At 40.2% G+C, this 19532-nt stretch overlaps 1 protein-coding gene across 4 annotated transcripts in view; it reads left to right on the top strand.

The window, feature by feature from the left end:
• hydin (HYDIN axonemal central pair apparatus protein) overlaps positions 1-19532 on the top strand; it is a 74125-nt gene that overhangs the window by 19567 nt on the left and 35026 nt on the right. For all 4 annotated transcript variants that reach the window (XM_030425390.1, XM_030425392.1, XM_030425391.1 and 1 more), the window contains exons 16-29: positions 125-260; positions 1288-1452; positions 1627-1779; positions 4617-4855; positions 4971-5238; positions 5374-5517; positions 6684-6827; positions 9195-9287; positions 9639-9856; positions 14371-14485; positions 15936-16145; positions 17468-17689; positions 17818-17992; positions 18328-18458. In XM_030425390.1, coding sequence (XP_030281250.1) covers positions 125-260; positions 1288-1452; positions 1627-1779; positions 4617-4855; positions 4971-5238; positions 5374-5517; positions 6684-6827; positions 9195-9287; positions 9639-9856; positions 14371-14485; positions 15936-16145; positions 17468-17689; positions 17818-17992; positions 18328-18458 — 2413 coding nt within the window. The remainder of the gene's footprint in view (positions 1-124; positions 261-1287; positions 1453-1626; positions 1780-4616; positions 4856-4970; positions 5239-5373; positions 5518-6683; positions 6828-9194; positions 9288-9638; positions 9857-14370; positions 14486-15935; positions 16146-17467; positions 17690-17817; positions 17993-18327; positions 18459-19532) is intronic.

The following is a 19532-nucleotide window of genomic DNA, read 5'->3' as shown; positions in this document are numbered from 1 at the left end:
CTTTGGAAATTTATGAATCAGTTCTAATTAACTGACTGCATTTTTGGCAACATGCAAAGCTGTTACTGTTGTGATTCATTAAGAGCCTCAGATCTTCTCTCCCTCTGTTTCTCTTTGTTAATAGATGTGTTGTTCCTGATCTCGTGGTGGAGACTCCAGTGTTGGACTTTCAAAGGTGTTTCCTTGATCGACCCTATGAACAGCAACTGCGTCTGGTCAATGCCAGCAATGTGCCTGCTTGCTACGGCGTGCTTGGCCAGGTAAATTGGATCACTGCGGTAAACGATTTATTTGTGTGTGTGTGTGTGTATACTGCATGTGGAAGGGATCTCATAGATTAGTGAGATAAACAAGCTCTGAACCTGTCTAGGCCGTTGTATGCATATTCAAGACAATGGCCCATTTCCAGCTCAATACAGGAAAATGATCTAGAGAATGAGAGTCAGAATCAGAAATACTTTTTTGAGTCCCAAGTGGAAATTAGTACTTTAAAGTTGCTCCTTTTAGAATAGAAATATCACACTGTGGAGAGATCAAATAAATATAAATACATAAGGCAATAAGACATGAGAGTCAATAAAAAGAGAAATAAAATGTACAAGTAGTAAAACTGAATATTTGTAAAAAAAACAAAAACAAATTGCATCAAACAATATATGTTTATAAATAGAATTTCTACTAGAAATAGAGAAGTATAATGATGAATAAATTACCTCGTACCTTGAGAAATTACCTTTTAAAGAGGTAAAGGTGAACTTACACAATAACGTCTTGAAGGAGTAGCCCGGCATTTTAGCAAAAAAAAGCTTAGCTTAGTTTAGTATAATGACTAGAACAGGGAAATGGCTTACCTGGCTCTGTTCAAAGGAAACAATTGTCTATTCTACTAAAGACACAGCACCCTTTGTTGATTTTAACTCGATTTGACTAAGTCAGATTGCTAAGGCCTTATTCTTAGCTCTTGCTGAGCTTGCATGGCTTGAGGACTGTGATTTTTTTTTTTTTTTCATTGAAAACTCATCTGGATAGTATATTTTGATGGCTGATATGAACAGAAGGAATCAATGTGAAATGCAGAATTAATGTATATATATTAAGACTCAAAATAATCAGGTCCTGGCTTAACAGCTGCATAATACTGCAAATAACTGGTACAAATGCCAAATATGAAGTCACTGGAAAGTCAAAATATATTAAATCCAAGAAAAGTTGTGAATCTATATTCACAATAGCTGTGTGTATATGCCTGCTTTAAAAAGTCATTTCTGTTTGTGTCACTTTTGTCAGGACTATGAGGAGAGTCCGTTACTACATTGTGGCAGTTCCACACCCAGAGGGGTGATTTTTCCTCACAGTTCGGAGGAGATTTCCTTGTTTCTGTGCGCTAAGGCTGTTGGAAAGCTGCATCACACTCTATGCATTGCTGTGTTTGGCAGCACCCGGCCACCCTTGGTCAGTTTGTGTGTGTGTTTCTGTGTGAATATCTGTGCAGTTACAATACTGTGTACATGTGGGTGTGATTGTTACATTTCTTTGTCTTGAGTACAAACATAATAAAGTGTTCTCCTCTAACTAAGTCAGAGTGTGTTTTCTAATCTGCCACTGTTCTGTTCTGTTCTGTTCAAGGAGGTGGTCTTGTCATGTACTGGGCAGGGACCAGTTGTCTACGTCGAGAGCCCGAGGCTGGACTTTGGCAGAATACCGGTTCTGACAGACTGCACTAAAACCCTGCACCTGTCAAACCAGTCTCCTATTCCGGCACGTTTTAGTGCTGGCATGGTACAAACACACAGCAACCAGGCATGCACATACTAGAAATAAATGAACATACATAAAACGCTTAAATATTTTCATTAAAATTGAGATGACCAAGGTAACTTTACATGCACTTGGATCTAGTGGTAGGATGTTAAGGTCTAAGATGATACAGTATTCCAATAGTTATAGTACTTGATGTAATGGATGTATTATACAGCTGTCTAGACATAGACCCATTCAGTGACTAGATTTCTTATGCAAACCTTCTTCCCATGCTTTTAACAATTGCTCTTCAGTCTAATTTGATATGTAACTAATGAGCTAATAGGTTCAATGCTTTGTTTGATCTTGAAATAATTAGTTGCCAGGTTAGTTTGAGATCCACCCCAGGAGAATAAGAGATTTTTCCTGAGAGTGTTCTCTCTTTGTGAACCAGACAGATGGTAACATTTTGTCAACTGACATCAATGAAATAGATGGGTGTGATCTGGGGGAGCTCATTCAGTGATGCGCACCTGGGACTGCCTTGTTGTTCCTGCTATGTGTATAGTTTTATACAATAGAATGTCTCCAGTTGAACTACATTTCACTGAAACTCTTATTATTCTTTTTAACTGACGGTTCAGCTGCTTTCAGTCATTTGGTGTCCACTGAAATTTTAGCTGCTTTTATTTCAACCTCTTTTACCCCTCAAATGACACCTCTATTGCTTTCATCTTTTACTTTTCAAATTACATTTCAATTGTTTTCTTCTCTTACACTTCAACTTGTAAGCACTTGTTCATCAAAAGACACTTCAGCTGCTTTCAACAATTCCGATTTTTAGGTATTTTAACTTGTTCCACTCAATATTTTTTTCATGCTTACTCCGTGTAAATGAAACCTTCTCTCATTGTGCCTCACTTTATCAGTGTTGCCTGATATCCACTGGGCACAGACTTTCCGCTGGAACTATGCCTCTGTACTCCTCAGATGGCATAAACACAACCATGCATGCACACAAATTCAAATGCACACACAGGAAACCCTGCTGTAACCGCAGATGTGTGACCCTGTCCTCTCCTCTTAGGCAGAGTTGAGGTAAGGAGTTTCCCTGTGCTCTCAAGCATCAATCGATGCAGATTCTCCTAGAATTTCATTACATCTCGCTCAATAGGCTTGCAGAGAGCCACACAAATAGACCTGATGACTGAAGATTGCGAGGATATTGTTGATGGTGTAGACACTTACCTGTCATCAAAGTGACCGTCTGTGAGAAATAAAGTCCATCATTAATCCAACCTAGAATTTTTTAAATGATTTTGCACATTATCAGAGATGAAACCCTTTAGCTAACTGATTTTCTGTAGTCTATTATTTTCATGGTCAGAATATAAACAATCTTTGATTATTCCGGTCTAGAAATATAAACAGTTCAACAGCACAGATATACATGATGTGGACAAAAGTACCAATTGCACTCTCTGTTTCAAATGGATTAGTTAGAAAATCATAAGCCACATAAGATTCACATTGTATTGATTTTGTCGAGCTTGTTTGACCGGAGGATAATCTTGCTGCGGACACTTCAGCACCAATGCAGGATTTATGCTGGTTGATGTGCTGTTGATAGCTTTACAGCATAAAGAACAGACTTTGACTCTAAGCCCTTCTGACTCGTGCTGCATTCAGAGCAATCAATGCTAATCAAGATGTGGGATGCAGCAGGTTTGATGTGATTATTGAGATTCCAGTCGTCTTGCTCTCTGGGGACTCAACCCCTTGCTCTTTCTCCTCTTCTGACTCCACCCACCCCTTTACCCTGATCACCCTTGTATCGACCCACACCAAGTTCGCTTTAACTGGCTTCTTTCCCCAGATCATACAGACGATGAGAAAGTGATCTATGACTCCTAAAGTCACTTGCTGGTCGAGTGTTGCCTGCTGTGTGAGGCATTTGTCCTCAAATGCTTCTGTTCCTGGAAGTGGCTTTGAACATCAAAAAAAATATGTATATTTGATTCTGCCAAATTTTATTTTAGTATAGTCTCTATGTCAATGAGGCAATGCAAATGTCAGTTGCATTTTTTGAAACAATCTTCTTCAGTGATCAACAATCAACTGTATTGTCCTGTGGGCACCGAAAGTGCCCAAGCTTTAATGCATCTGTAAGGAGCTCATTCTCAAAGTTCCAATTAAAAGTTTATGTTCCAGCCATTCGTCAACAGAGATGCTATATAGGACATTGATTGTGATCCTGACCACTGCTTGGTCAGATATATATACAGTACAGTGAGCACTGTAAAAGGCTTTAGTGAGGGACTGGAGATGAACATTAGATTTACATCTGTTTTCTCATTACATTGGACCTTATTCTTTTAAATTGAGCAATGCACAGAGCTGGGAAATAGAATGAATATTGAATTTGTCTTGCAGCGTTCCTTTTTTTAATACTCACATCGAGGAAAGTGTAATGTATACTTTTAAGACTTTTGTGTATTTGAAAGAACATTATAACACAAAGGGATCTATATGATACTCTACCCATTATTGTAATTATAGTAGTGAGCCACATGTCTTCTAGGATCTCATGTTGCACCAAAACATTGATGTGATTATGCAGCCATATGATATACACGTCCATCTTTGTCCAGGTCCATCCATAGCATGAACCTCAATGGTGTGTGGAGCTCAGGAGAGTAAAGTGCTCCCACAAGGGACCTACTTTAAATGCATCATGATTGAGCCATGTTACTATCTGCTATAACTGCTATTCTGCCACTCTGCAGATGTAAAGGCATGCCTCCTGTCGTAGAAAACACTTCAGCTCACCAGGTTCAGACCATAAAGGAATTGTGAATGTGTTTCTGTTTCCTCAGAGCCGTAGGAAGTCCTTTTGGTGTCTTGAGCCCAGTGAAGGTGAAGTGCCACCCGAGAGCAAGTTGGAGCTCAGGGTAGTGGTGCGCCTGGAGGACACACTTCACTTCGAGGACAAGCTGAAAGTGTCCATCCAGCACAGCCAAACACACACTGTCGCTCTGTCTGCCACAGGCACTGGAACTACAATTGTCAGTGACAAGCCGTTGGGTCCTAGCCTTGACCTAGGCACATGCTTCAGGTAAGAGATCACAGTTATAAATGATATTTGGACATAGTAATAATGATACAGTGATGTAGAAATTCAAATGTCATATTAACAGTATGCCTCACACCCTTCCTTTCCTCAATATAAGCCATGAGTCATGCCAGTACCACTTCAAGCTCACCAACCATGGCAAGCGAAGGCAACGGTTGTACTGGCTGACTGATGACTCCCTGCCTTCCACAAAAACTCGCAAGGTAAACTTTTCTGGCCGAACTGTCCTGCCCCCTATCTCCGCACCCAGGAAGAAGGACATTTCAGGCCGTAGATCTTTATTCAGCGTCAGCCCTCCTCGTGTGGAGCTTTTCCCAGGATGCTCTGTTGACATGGTGCTGACGGGATCTTCAGACTCCCCCAGGGTGAGACAGTTTGCCCGAGACCCTAAAAGTGAACAGAATAAATCTCTGAATTTATATGTGCACGGCCAGATATTGTCCATTAGATAAGAAGCATGCGGTAGTACATGTACACTTCAGATGTTATTGTCTTCACAGGTTGTACAGGAGCGTCTGATATGCCGTGCCATTGTGGGGGACCAGAGCAGTCTTGAGCAGATCATGTCTATAGATGTTACCTGTCTCTTTATGGCTACTATGCTCAGCATTTCCCCCAAGCAGCTGAACTTCTTCATAAAGAAGGTTAGAGGGATTTAAAGGTTAAATATTTACATTCAATATATGGCAAGAATCTTTGTTTAATAAATTCAAATATGAACTAAGATAATCAACAGATTGTGATGAAAAGACAATTTTGACATTATGCAGAAGACGTTTATGTACTGTGTTTAAGAGATATTCGTGAGAGCGGTACTGAAGTTATCATGTGAACCAGAAAGCCCCAGAAAGCCCCTGTCTTGTAATACAACTGTGTACTGCAAGTGGTGGTAGTCTGGTGGAATAAGAGCGAGGAGTTTACTTTTCACAAGCTTTCTTAGCTTAGTCCGCTAAATAAACAAAATTAACACACATAATTCCAAAAAAGGAAATATTTGTAGACCCAAATTAAACAGAAAATACAAATGTACATCTGAATTCAAGTTTTTCTTTTTTTTTTTTTTTTTTAACCAACTAAGACAAGCTTAAATACCTCCACTCTTCCAATCTCTTTTGGTTTGATTGAAATAAATCTTTAGCCCACTGAGTTAGATGTGAAAATCCGGCTCTACGCACTACTTTTACACGCTGGTGATGATCTTCCTCATTCTCCTGTCCAACTTCATGCCCTCACTGAACTCTCCCGCCCCTCCCCTGCTGTCTTATTCATCCCCGGAGTCAGAGTCCTTGTCAGAGCAGCTGTAAATCACCTGTGTGCTGTATTCCCTCTCTTCAAATTGGCTTTCATCAGTCTCTTAGGTTGTTACTGTGCAGCTGCTGAACTCAGTTGAGCCGAGCCCTGTTGCCTGCGGTGTCAACACCAGCACTCCCACAGTGATCTGAGGTCACAGTCCACACAGACTCGAATCAGTTATTAGGGCCACTAGCTGCATGGCTAATCAAGCTGACTAGCTATTGGTGACCAGCAGATACAGCCAAAGATAGCTACAGCAAAGAGTATGGTCAGCAGCAGTTGGTAGTTACTCTGATGACATGCTGCCCTCTATTTGCTTGGAACTACCTTCTATCTTATCTTATACCTATAAGGTTTATCTTATACCTTCAATGGAATTTTAAAAAGAGACTACACTAAAATAAAGTGCTCTTCAATTTCCTCAGATATTAGCATGTAGAAAAAGAAGCCATTAATTTAAGATCCATGTTCCTGCAAGATACCTTTATATTATATTCATTGTGTTGATGTCTTATAGGTCCCAGGAGAGAGTCTAATGCCCTCATATGAGAAGCTGATCTTGACGAATGTGTCATCTCTATCTCTGTCCTTGGAGCTCACTCTTGTAGAGCCGTTCTCTTTGTGTGAGGCCCCAGGAGCCCAAAGCTCAGCTACCACAAAGGTAACAGCACCATGAACTGACACTTAAAGGGATATTCCGGCGTAAGTTTAATCCATGGTCTAACACACCGTGAAATCAAGTAAGACCCCCCCTGTGAGATCAAGCTTTCTGACCGCTAGCTTATGTAGTTTAGCAACCTCAGAAAAGACAACAACAATAACAATTCCTTGCAGTCTATGCCTCCACCAAGAAATCACCGTCAAAAAAACACTCATAGCCACAAATAATGCTCAGAACAGCACCAAACTTCAGCATCAGTACAAATAGGGTCCCAGCACATAGTCCGTGGCATCAAACATCTGCCAGCTTTGCCGGATTTCTATTGAAAAGAGAACAGAACTCACCACTCTCCTGCAGCAGCTTGCTCGTTGTGGGGAAGCCCTGCAAGTCGATTACCGAGTACAGTAGAGTTCCACCGCTCAAGGATGAATACGTATGATTATTACTCTATGGAAATGCAGTCAAAGTTCATATGTATCTTGCCAACCAGTTTATAACAGTTATTATCGAGAGCTGACAGGGAAAAGAGCGGAATTGAGCATTTCTTACTGCACTTGAACTATGTTGATGCCTCAAACTATGTGCTTGGACCCTATTTGTACTGTTGCTGAAGTTTGGTGCTGTTCTGAGCATTATTTGTGGCTACGAGTGGCTTTTTGATGGCGATTTCTTGGTGGAGCCATAGACTGCAGTTTATTGTTATCGTATTTCTTATACTTTAATATCCCTTTAAATCATCTGTCATGTAACTTAACCTAAAATCAGTGTTTCAATATGTGTAATATCTGGATCACAGATTGTGACTTCGCCCTCAAAACAGACAAAGAGAGCTTCTAAAGACTCAGCAGACTAGGAAATACAGCTGTCAAATAAAGGTTGTGGAGTAAATGGTATATATAAAGATGAACACAGGTACAATGTTAAAATTAGAGTAACAAGTTCTTTTAAATTGGAACTAATTGCAGGAGTAAATGTTCTTAGTTACTTTCCTTCTTTTTCGAATAATGATAAAAAGATCGTGTTCAGACATTAAATGATGCTATTTGGAAAGAGAGAGAGGGTAGGAATTAACTACTTTGGCCATTTCCTTTTTAAAACCAGCAAAGTTGTTACTTCTTTTGCATACCCCTTTTGGACCAAAGTGAACAAAGTGCTGTTTCTGGACTGATGCTGGTGCTGGTGCTGGTTAAAAGTTGGTTCTGCCTGGAAACCTTTTAAGAACTGGTTCAATTTTTCATGGGCATTAGAGCCACAGTAGATTCTCATTATCCGGTCACTGTCACGGTCACATCTCCAGTTTCCCAGCATTCTAGGAACACATATGGCGGACTACATTGACTACAAGCATTGCTCCTAGCTTTGCATGCTTACACTGGCATCCAAACATGACTGATCCTCAGACCACTGTTGCTTTAATAAGTGAAAATTGTGAACATCTTTTGTTAATTTTCCTATGGATAAATCAGAATAGCCTACACTAGCTCTGGTTACTAAAAATGGCATAACTTAGTTGGTCCTTGGTCACAATAACCCAGCCCCCAGCCCCAAACTTAAGTGGTTCTTTGTTGTAGGACAGCGAAATGCTTCAGAGTAGGCACTGGCTACGAACCAGCACCTGAACCACCTTGGTTGAAAAAGGGTATGAGTGACTTTCATAGCAATTTAGGATTTATTTTAGTCATATGATGGATGCAGTATGATAAATGCTAACAAGTGAATTGAGTGAAGACAAACGAAAATGGAATTCATAATTATAAGTGTGAACAGATGACATAAATGATGATGACTGATCGTTGTCCATCTTGTCTACTGTAGATGTGCTTGTACACATTCCAAATGAAACACATTTGCTTGTGTTTGAGCTTAACATTTCAGCGACCATTACTCAGTACCATTGCTTCTTATAAACATATTTTTCGTTGTAATAGAAGAGCAGTTCATATTTTCCCATAATACCCATGTTTTTATTTTATCATCGCTCTAAATTCCATTCTGACAGCTGATTAAAATGTGGGATTGGAATCGACATTATAATGGCTTTCAATTTCGAGCCCCTGGCAGGTCTGTGAATGAAGCCAAAGAGTAGCTGGGTATTTTGATAAGCCTGGGTCCTATGGCAGGATAGACGTTTTATTAAACTGTGGGAAGGTTTTTAAAAGGGTTGTGAGTTTATGGTTTGGGAGACATCAGATAAATAACATGAAGTAATGATTTTTTTCATTTTTCATCAACCAGATTCTCAAAAACTACTTTTATATTCTGTTGACTTGTTCTCTACCAAGTCTGTCATACTAAATATTGCACAGTCAGTGTAATCCTTCTATGCCTATATGTTATATATTTTCACTGCTGTATGTCTTTTTCCAGCCCATGGTTTTAGGTGATAGGATGCAGGCTGAGTTGTGGGTCTGCTTTAATCCAGATTACTGTCAGGGGAAGGTGTCACGAGTCATGGATGAGGTAACTAATCTATTTTCTTTGTGAAATTTCTCACATAACGTTTTGCTTTGTCATCTGGGGTCTGGTGCAGAAGTGGGCCTTAACCTAAGACATACAACTCATTTGTGTTGACAAGATATTATTTTTATTTTTTTCCTCAAAGAATCCTTCAAATGAAATCTGAGTAGGGAAAATCTCTCCTCACTAATGCCACTCCATTAGTGGCCATGAGGAGCCATTCGTCATTGAAAGTCAAAAAAGATTGGGAACCACTGAAGCGAAAACAACCTGTTTACTTACTTTCACCTGCTGGAATGGTTTCCTGTAATACCTACTATTTTTGACAAAAACATTTGGACCTATTTCCCCCAGTTCCTTGAAGTCCACTACTGGGGGCATGCACAACAAGAGCAAGTGAAGCTACATGCTGAGGTCCACTTCCCCAATCTGCACTTCTCCTCAACCACAGTAGATTTTGGCTGTGTGCTCAACTACACAGAGACACGTAGACAGATCTGCATCACAAACTGCTCCCCGCTGCCTGTTTCCTACTATTGGGTTTTCCTGGATGACCAGAGGAGAACCATAAGGTAAACAAATGTCAACACACCGTCAACGACATTTAGACTGGTGTTTACAGCACACCCCACACCTAACACACTGTAAAGGATAGTAAGTGGTGCACAGTTGCATATTGTATAACTGCACAGCCAATTGCACAGCCTATTGGGAGGTGGAATGCAAATCTTCCCCCATAGCTGTACAGTAAATACAGTACATAGTGGAGCCTGGGTGACCCCTTGTACTTCAGTTTCACCTAAAAAGATACCAGAATGTAGCAAGGAATGCTCAGAAAGTGAAGGTGATGCTTTTCCATCAGCATCATTAGATATACATTAAGAGGACGGGACGCCATTTAGCTCAGTTGGTAGAGCGGGCGTCCCCTGAGTGGGCTTTGTCCTCGCTGCAGCGGCCCCAGGTTTGAGTCCCGGCCTGGGGCTACATAGGGAACAATTTCAGATATCTCAACTATAGATATGGTAATTCTATGGTTAGAAACAACCAAGGCAAGTTAAAACAAAGACAGGGCAAAATTTATTTGATCAAAAATTAAAGGTATTATTGATAACATCCAGCCAGTAACTGTGGCATTCCATCTCCAAGCTTACATTGCATTTACGTCAAAACACTGCTGTTGTTGTTATCATCTGCCACCTCAAGTGGCTGTCAGTTTGTACTAGTACTAGCTAATGTTACTAAAGCTAGCTAACTTAATGTTGCTAAAACTAGCTAATGGTAGGGCAGTATAGTATGCTCTGCACACAGTGTAGAACTTAGCCATATTTATATTTTACTCCCTCAAACTGGCAACTACCAAGACTGCTGATGCTGACAAAAGACAAATACCATGTGATACCCACCGTTATAATTATCGGCTTATAAACCTTGAAACTGAAACAAAACAGTTCTTACACAGAGACAAACAAATCATTAATTTTGGACAAGATATACGTTAAAAATTATTGATTCACAATCATTAACCCTATCTTTTAAGGCCATTCTACAAGCTCATATGATGTATGTTCTTTTCATGAATTCTTCATAAAAATGCTATTAGTATGACCTGTAAGTTGATGATATTTCATAGCACAATACCCACAGATAGCTTTCCCTCTTAGTGATGAGACTTTATTTTCATTAACTTATGCGTATGGAACATGTAACCTTTTTATTGTTACTTCCATTGAGTAGTAGGACTAAAAGAAGCTAAAGCAGCTGTGCTTTGTAAAACCTGCTCATTGATTCCTGTGACAGTTATGTTTTGTTACAAAACAAAATAAATAAATGGATAAAAACTTCAAACTGTAGCATCCTGAATAGACAAGATTCAGGGACAAGAGCAAAGTGGACCTCAGCCATATATTAAACTGTCTTTTGGGGTGAGTTAGTACAGTAGCTATACATTTAATCCCCTGAATTGAAAGCCAAATCCATTATAAATTCTCTGGGGAAGACAAATCTACTGATTGTGTGCTTAATGTTACATTGTGCTCTGGCTCCCCTCCCTTGAAATGTACTCTGAATACTATACTAGTCTGCCCATCCATGGCCATGAACCAACTAACTGCTATCGCTCTACAAGATTTATCACCCTCCACTGTCTCTCTCCCTTCCCCCTCTTTCATATATTGGTATTCCTCCTTTTTGCTCACTTTCTTGTTCTCATCTTTGGGTTTTACATTGCCTATTTATCTTTTTTTTCTCCCTTCCTTCTGTCCTGCCTCGCCTGCCTGTGCCTCTACTCTACCAAATCCTCATCAACCTTCTCTTTCTTCACCTTTTCCCTCTTACATTGTGACGTCTCTTAACAATCTGTCTCATAGGCCGTCCTGCTAATTAAATGGAGACCTCACTCTGTGCGCACACACTCTCTAAAGTATCTCTTTCTCCCTCACAAAACCTGCACTATCTTGCCATGTTCAGCTAATTACATCCCTATCAGTAATTACACTGCAGCCCATGGAGAGGGGAATTTCAGTACAGCTAACTATTTTCTATCCAACTTACCACTGATAGATTGAGGCAGTAAGATACATTTAAATACTGTAACTTCTCTGTGTTGAGGGCTCTATATCAGCAATAAGTCAACTGTAAAGCTCAAGCTAATTCTACCTTTTTTCACTGAGCTGTAGTTACTTGTAAGCAACATGATGGACAACTTAATGATCACTCACAACTATGTTGAGCTTGAGCTGAGGTGTACAATGGTGAGATAAAGATTCTTCAGCCAGTTTCCCCAAAGCAGGTGTTCATAAAAAAAAAGAAAAAATAGAACTAGAATGTTATTTGTTATTTTTTGTTTTTTGTAATGTCATTTAAGCTGACTGCTTTTCCATTATCAATTGTCTATAATGTGTAGACCTGTATGCCAGAGAAAAATGACATTTTGTTTGACAGCATCTAGGTACAAGACCGGAAACATTGTTGAGAATATTCCTGAGCATAATCGGTGACGGACTTGACAAGTGATAAGTTATAGTGCTTCAATCTGTTTGTATTAAAAAAAAATGCTTGCCAGAGATGGAACTGTTTATTGGGTTTTGGTTATCTATAGGTTACAAAGACTCCCCTTCATAGATTAGATTAGTTTCAAAACTGTTAGTTTTGGGTTAGTTTCACAAACTGAGGCACTCCAGTCTGCATTAGAGCCAGATAAAAACACCTGGTCCCCTTGGTCACCTCTTTTTGAACCAATCAAACCAAGTGCTGCATCTTGGCTGGTGCTTGTGCTGGTTGGGAGTTAGTTCAACCTATGAACCCTTTAAGAACCAGTTTGCTTTTCCACAGGTATGAGAGCCACTGTTGAGTCACATCATTCCGTCACGGTATATATCTCCAATATCCCAGCATTGTTAGGAACAACAATGAAACTTGAAACAAATATGATGATACTGACTCTTTATGAGTGTTGCTCCTGGCTTTGCATGTCTGCACTAGCATCCAAACATTACTGGTCCTCGGACCACTGTTGCTTCAATTAGAGAAAATAAATACAGTCTTTTGTTGAGTGGAAAAGTGAGGACAAGCTTCCCTAGCTCTGGTTTTTAAAAATGGCGGTCATAGGCATTTTTTGTCGGTCCTTGGTCACAATAACCCTGCCCCCAGCCCCTGACACATTCAGTTCTTTGTTCATAGACCAGCAAAGTGTTTTCCTGGTCAGGAGCCAGATCTTTGGCTGTCAAACCCCAATTTGATTGGAAGACAGGGATTTTGATAAAAAACAAATATTAAAAAGGTAGATTTGGAAGCATAGTAAGCATGTTGACAGACGTGCTGTCGTTTGCCATGTGTCTGTAGCAATCTAATTCTGCAGCATCAAACTCACTTATTCTTGATCCCCATCACTTTTTTGTCTTCAAACAGCCTACTGTGAGACACTTGTGGCGTACTAGATATTGATGTGTAGATTTTAGTGGGACTGAACATAGGATTCCAGTCAAACACAGTTGCACCTACAGTGTGCGTGAAAGAAAGAATAGATGGACCAGAGAGAGACAGATGTGAGAATGTCAGAGTATGCTATTTCTGTTTTGAGCTGAGCTCTTGCAGTGTCATCATGTGCTGTCTCACCATCTGTTCCTCCGTCCGCACCAGTGGGTCCAAACTCTTTCTTAGAGGACCCACATTTTAAAACACTCTGTTTTTCTGCACGGTGTGGGTATGGTTATTATGGGCTCTTACAAACTCTCATCCACCAAAAACGCAGCCTGCTTTTGAGGACATGGACCTGCAGTATCCGTTCACCCCTACATCTTACATTGCCGGACGTACTAATTTGTGATCCTCCCAAGGCGAGCAGCAGCAATCACAGACTGACCATACAACAACAGTGCCTCCTGCTGGTAGCATCACTGCCATCCACTAATTACAAGCTGACACACCAATACTGAAGCATTCTTTGGAACTCTGACAAATGTACGTGCAGACCTGAACGCTGCCTTATATTTATGCACACACAGACGTACACATTCACAAACACACCAACACATGCGCGGGCAATAACATAGCCAGTGTTTGGTGATTTAATATAGAACTTGTCCGGCCCAGCTTTGAGATGGCTTCACTCACTAAATCTCTTTCATTCTCTTCCATGTTTATTCAGCACTTCACTGCAATCTATCCTGACCTGTTTCCTGCTGCTTGCCTATTAAAATTCCTCTTAATTATAGAACACTCTGTTTAATTAACTTGATGGATGCACCGAGTCTGATCCCACAGGGAAGGAGAGAGTAGAACAGAGAGAAAATGAGTGTCAGAGTTCTTTGGGATGTGGGTGCTAAAGATTCTCTTCTCCACCTGGGTATTACAATATGCATTAATGATACATGAGATATACAATACTTGCTGATAAGTTTGCATTTGTCACTCACACCACATGGACATCTTGAGGCTTTTGGATGTCTATTTCCGGGAAGCTGGAATCAATGTGTTTCTCTGAATGCATGCCTATTTATATTTCTACTTGTGCAGTTTTACTTTTAATGTGTGGGAAATAAATATTTAACTTGAGGCTTGTTTTGTTTTTATCCCTTTGCCCTCATAGGGAGACAGAGAGGCTGGAGCAGAGCAATCCTGGAAATGAGACTGAAGAAGGGCAGAGTTCCTCTGCAGCAGCCTCTCCTGCAGATGGACAGAGCAGCACACAGAGCATTGCACAGGTAAGCAAATGTTCACATGTAAACAAATCAAGGTTTTCCAGGTTGTCAGGGCTCATTCCCTGTCTCTTTGCTGCAGTGCTGTTACTGTGCAGGTAGATGCAAATGCCACACCCATGCACGTACACACAGTTTTGCATTGTAAACCTCAGTGAGGCGAGCCCCTTCTGTGTCAGCATGTAGAATCTCTTTCTACTTTTTAATGCATTTACAACACAGAGGAATTCATGATAGTTTCCTGATTTATAAATGTTAGTTAGAGAATACCTTCATCACATCTTGGCACATGTAACTCAAGTTGTGGCCAACCTTTAATCATTGTCATTGTCATGTATTGGACCAATCTAATCATATATGCTTCTACTTTATACATTGCAAAAATATATCAACATATTGTCTGGCAAATAATCCAGAAAACCACAAGTATTTATATGACTTTTTGGGAAAATACATATATTTATATTCTCTTGCCAAAAGGTTAGATGAGATGAAAAATCACATCTGTGCATTAAACATGAAGCCAGATTGATTGTTAGTTGAATTTAGCATAAAGACTCGAAGTAGGGGAAACACTTACATATCAACATGTTATAAAGCTGAAATGTTTTATGGGGATGTTGTATAAATTGCTGGAGCTATTTATTTGGCGGGAGCAGGGACTTCCTGAGTGGTTACCTCACATTGTGAGTCCAGGAAGTGACCATATGGTATCATCCTTATCATGTAATAACAAGGAGTTGAACAAGTGCATGTCCAAAAATGTTAAACTATTCCTTTCACTGGAGTATCTCAGCAGCACATTGGGAGAATCACTAAAGAATGATAATAAAAGCTGCAGTCTGGTTTTTTGAGAACTTAGTCAGAATATTTGAATGATACAGCTCCCAGGTCCCTCCCTGTTTGTCACTGCTGCACTGCAGCCCTGCCTTCAAAGCCCCTCCCCACAGAGGAGCCTGCCGTGCACGAGCAGGCTTGTAACCATGGTAACAGAGGACGCCAGATAACCAAGACGGCGCATTCAAAATAAAAAAATAAACATAATTATTACTGATCGTTCTCTTTCTGACCAATACAACTAAATTAAAATGATGAGTGCCTCATGCCCATCACTGTAGATACCCTGTGTAACAACCACTATTCCTCACATTGCAGTAGACGGAGTTACCATGTAATCATTACCCGGTGCAGCGCCATGCCGCCTTTCTGAAGCATGAGTAACGTTATTTCTCTAAACCAATTCAACCACTTCAGAGCGTACTGAACACAAACTAATGTTATAACTGCCCGGTCACGCCACTGCGTGGAGCCACAAACAGTTGATTTTTACACAGCTGACCTGTATCTTATTCTACTGTCAGATCATATTGACAGTTTTAGCAAATATAACCACAAAAAAGGTTTCAGACTACAGCTTTAATCTTGTAAGTTCTACTGTTTTTTTTTGTGTCTGTAGGTGTTTGATATCTTGCCTAACTATGGTCATCTACCACCTGGAGAGGAGCAACTGGTCACAATCTTTTTCTCCTGCCATGAAAACGTCAGCAGAGAAGTAATGGCACAGTGCCGTGTAGAGGAGGGCCCTACGTACGAAATCAAACTCAAAGGAGAGTCATCTGTGATCAGCTACAGCCTGGACTCTTCCCATATTGACTTTGGTCTGCAGGTAAGTAAACAGAGAGCTAAGCATCTCACTTCTTTATCCCACCAGGCTCTTCCAATCAAATAGTGATGTTTCAGCTTCGTATGTGCAGATCGGGTTAGAGGCCTGGAGGGACTGGAGATACTGTTACTGGCACAGGAGGCAGGATTTACCACTGGTCGTTGTTGCTCACATAAAGCCAAAACATTTCCTTTGATATGTTTAAGGCAACTCTATAGTTTATGTTAATATGCCTCCTTTTTTTTATTATCCTGCTTTTTGTGTTCTTGTTCTTCCTTTGCCGTTTGTTTGCTCATCCATGTGTGATACATGATATCTTGAGAAAAAAAACTTAGTAGATTTTTTTCAACAATTAGGAAATAATACATTCTGCCATTTGACAATGACACAGACAGACCAGGGGAAGTGCGACAGTTTGTGTTAATAGATTCTGTTGTGACTGTGGATGATGGTTTGTTGTATTTTGTTTGCAGTCTGTCTCATGGCTATTTGCTCTAGGGTTTTTTCTGTGAATCGACATGTGTATTGTATCCACATTCCACTTATTTTTATCAACACTGAATCTGGATGCTGAGGGGCATGTTGTGGTATAGGTGCTTGTGAGTCGTTAGTATACACATAATATAAAGACATAATATGGACTTTTGAGAGTGGCATCAAGGGTGTTTTTTCACACTGAAAAGACTGATGAAAGGAATCACGTTATCTTTTTCCCTGCATAGTTTTTCATACTTTGGTCTTTTGCACTTCTACTCCCCTTTTAGGTATGCAAGCCATCCAGACTGGTTATCATTGATATTCAAAACAAGGACATATTGATTCTTGATTTAGTTGAAATGAGCGATTCAGCAGAACATCTCTCTGACCTTCCTGTCTGTTCAGCACTATTCTTTCTCTTGCTGTCTCTCTCTCTGTCTTTCAACTCTCTGTGTTGTTTTCATACATCAAAGATTAGATGTATCCATATTACTAATTATTAGTTATATAAGTCCTGAAACTACCCCCTTTTAAGGATCTGACTTTGAGCAGTTTCAGATTTTTTTTTGAATAAACTTTCTCTCTTACCTCTACTTCTGTCTTATTACCATAAACCACAAGAAGCAAAAAACAGAGGTCAACACCTTGAATGCTTTTCTAGAAAATTGATGATTTATTGTATAGCCTTTGCAAGACAGTCGCACCATCAGGGGACACAAGGAGGAGTAGTTGGACCAAAACATTCTGTTTGCAATAAAGCTAATTCACATTTCCTTAAAGAAATGTATCAAACTGATAGTTCTTAGAAGCAGTGTTACGTCTCTCCTCACAATCTCTTTTTCTTTCAGCTATTTGATCATGAAGCTGAAGCTGAGTTGACCCTTAGGAATACTGGCAAAGTGGGCTTTGAATATAGCATCACTGACCCTCAAAGAGAGGATGAATCAGATGAGGGGGCAGGCGGACAAAGGAAGGCCCTGGAAGAGGCTGAGCTGCATCAAAATGACTCTGAGCAAAATACAAATGGACTGGAGGTCAGACTGGGACAGCCTGTTGTCTTCCCCCCCATGGTGAGAATTCTTCTTCGGACTGTTTCAGATGTGGGAGGGTCATTTACTATGTAAAAGCGTTTTTTTTACTTTTGTGTGTGTGTGTGTGTGTGTGTGTGTGTGTGTGTGTGTGTGTGTTTGTGTGTCAGGGTTACATCGATGCTGGTGCAGAGCAGTGTCTCCATGTGCTCTACCTCCCAGGCTTCCCTGGGGTGTTTGAGAAGCGGCTTCAGCTGCAGGTGGCTCACCAGTCACCGCAGGACATCACTCTGAGAGGAAAGGGAGTGTTCCCAAGGATCAGTCTGAACTTGCCACGAAACCTGTGTAAGCACAGACATGCACTGATACACAGTGACTAGATTGAAGCTTAACTTAACAGTTTGCTATTTATTAAAACTAGTGCATTGCCCGTAGGAAGTATGTATTCCTATGGAAAAGTGGGAGGTCAAGTAGCGATTTCATGGATGGCCAAATGAGGCTGTGTTTGAAGGTGGGACGTCAGGGATATAATTGGCCATTTATGACTACTTTTGATTTTACCATTATATTTCAGGTTAAAAACTATTTACCTTGCCTACTGATCACATCTCCATGCTAACAAATATTGAAAGCACAACTCTTTATTTTTGCACTCATGTAATGCTGTGATTCCCTTCCAGCTGAGGAGCGCTACAGTGATGTGATGCTGCAGGCCAGAGCAGCTGTGGAGGCAGAAAGAGCCAGGGAGGAGCTTATGAACGAAATTACCACTGGTGGAGGAGCAACAACAGAGGCCGACTACACATTCACCGTCAGTGACTAAAATTAAAAAACATTAATGTTATGTGATGAAAATCCTGTATCTTATAAAAATGCTGTTGTTACATTTGTATTTATCAGCATGTATTTTTAAAATATTTAGTTTTGACACTAAAATTATGGCCATGTAAGTTAAAAGCAAAAGAGGTTTAGGCTGCAGGATAATCTTCTGCAAATACAATGCATTCTGGTTCATGTAACCTTCGAGTCCTCGAAACTGAATATCAAGAGGGATGCGCAGATAAAGCGTGATGGTCGCACTCTAGTTTTAACGGAAAGCAATTAGGTTTCTATGTTCTGATGAGTTTGTCCTCATCAAAAGATGGTGGCAGTCAGATCTGGACAAAAATTAAGAAAGACAACGTGCAAGAAGAAGTTATTGTCAGCCTCTTCACACAGCTTGGGTGAACCCGAATTCAGTAATTGAAACGCTTGCTTCTCTGACATCCTGGCCGCACTACAGTGATCATAGATACCCTGATGCCTGTACAGTAAAATTGTCTGCATCTTCTTTTTGCAAATTTAAAGCTTGAGAAAAGAAAAAGGTTGACTGAAGGGTACTGAAGTTTTCTGTAAAATGTACTTAAAAGCCTGTTCTTTGTCAAGGGTGTAAATAATGTCTCAATTTTGGATTTAGGGACTCCATAATGAGCTGTATGAAGCCTTTTTTATTACATTTTCTTTTGTTTCTCATGCCTTAAAACAGGTTCAAACTACTTCAGTTGTTCAGGAGAATGCTGCAACACTGTTTTGCTGTAAGGGTCCAGAGATGTGGACTACAAACTTTATTCAACTTTGCATCGACATGAGTTTGAGTAGATAATGATTGAATATTTGTTTTTGTTGAAACTTCCTTTAACTCAATTTAAAGGGACATGGGCAGGCAGTTTTTTACCTTTGGATCAGGCGGAAGGAAAAACGTTGATACAGTGAAGGATGTTTCATCTGGGCCCAATCAACAGATTAGTGGTGGAATTCCGGTCCAATGATGAAGCCTCCATTTCACCCTCAATTCACGATAAAATAATGTCCAATTTGATTTTCAGCACATAATCATCATCATGGC

The sequence above is a fragment of the Sparus aurata genome, chromosome 8, assembly GCF_900880675.1.
Source record: "Sparus aurata chromosome 8, fSpaAur1.1, whole genome shotgun sequence".
Taxonomy (NCBI): domain Eukaryota; kingdom Metazoa; phylum Chordata; class Actinopteri; order Spariformes; family Sparidae; genus Sparus; species Sparus aurata.
This window is presented reverse-complemented; position numbering and strand designations above follow the sequence as displayed.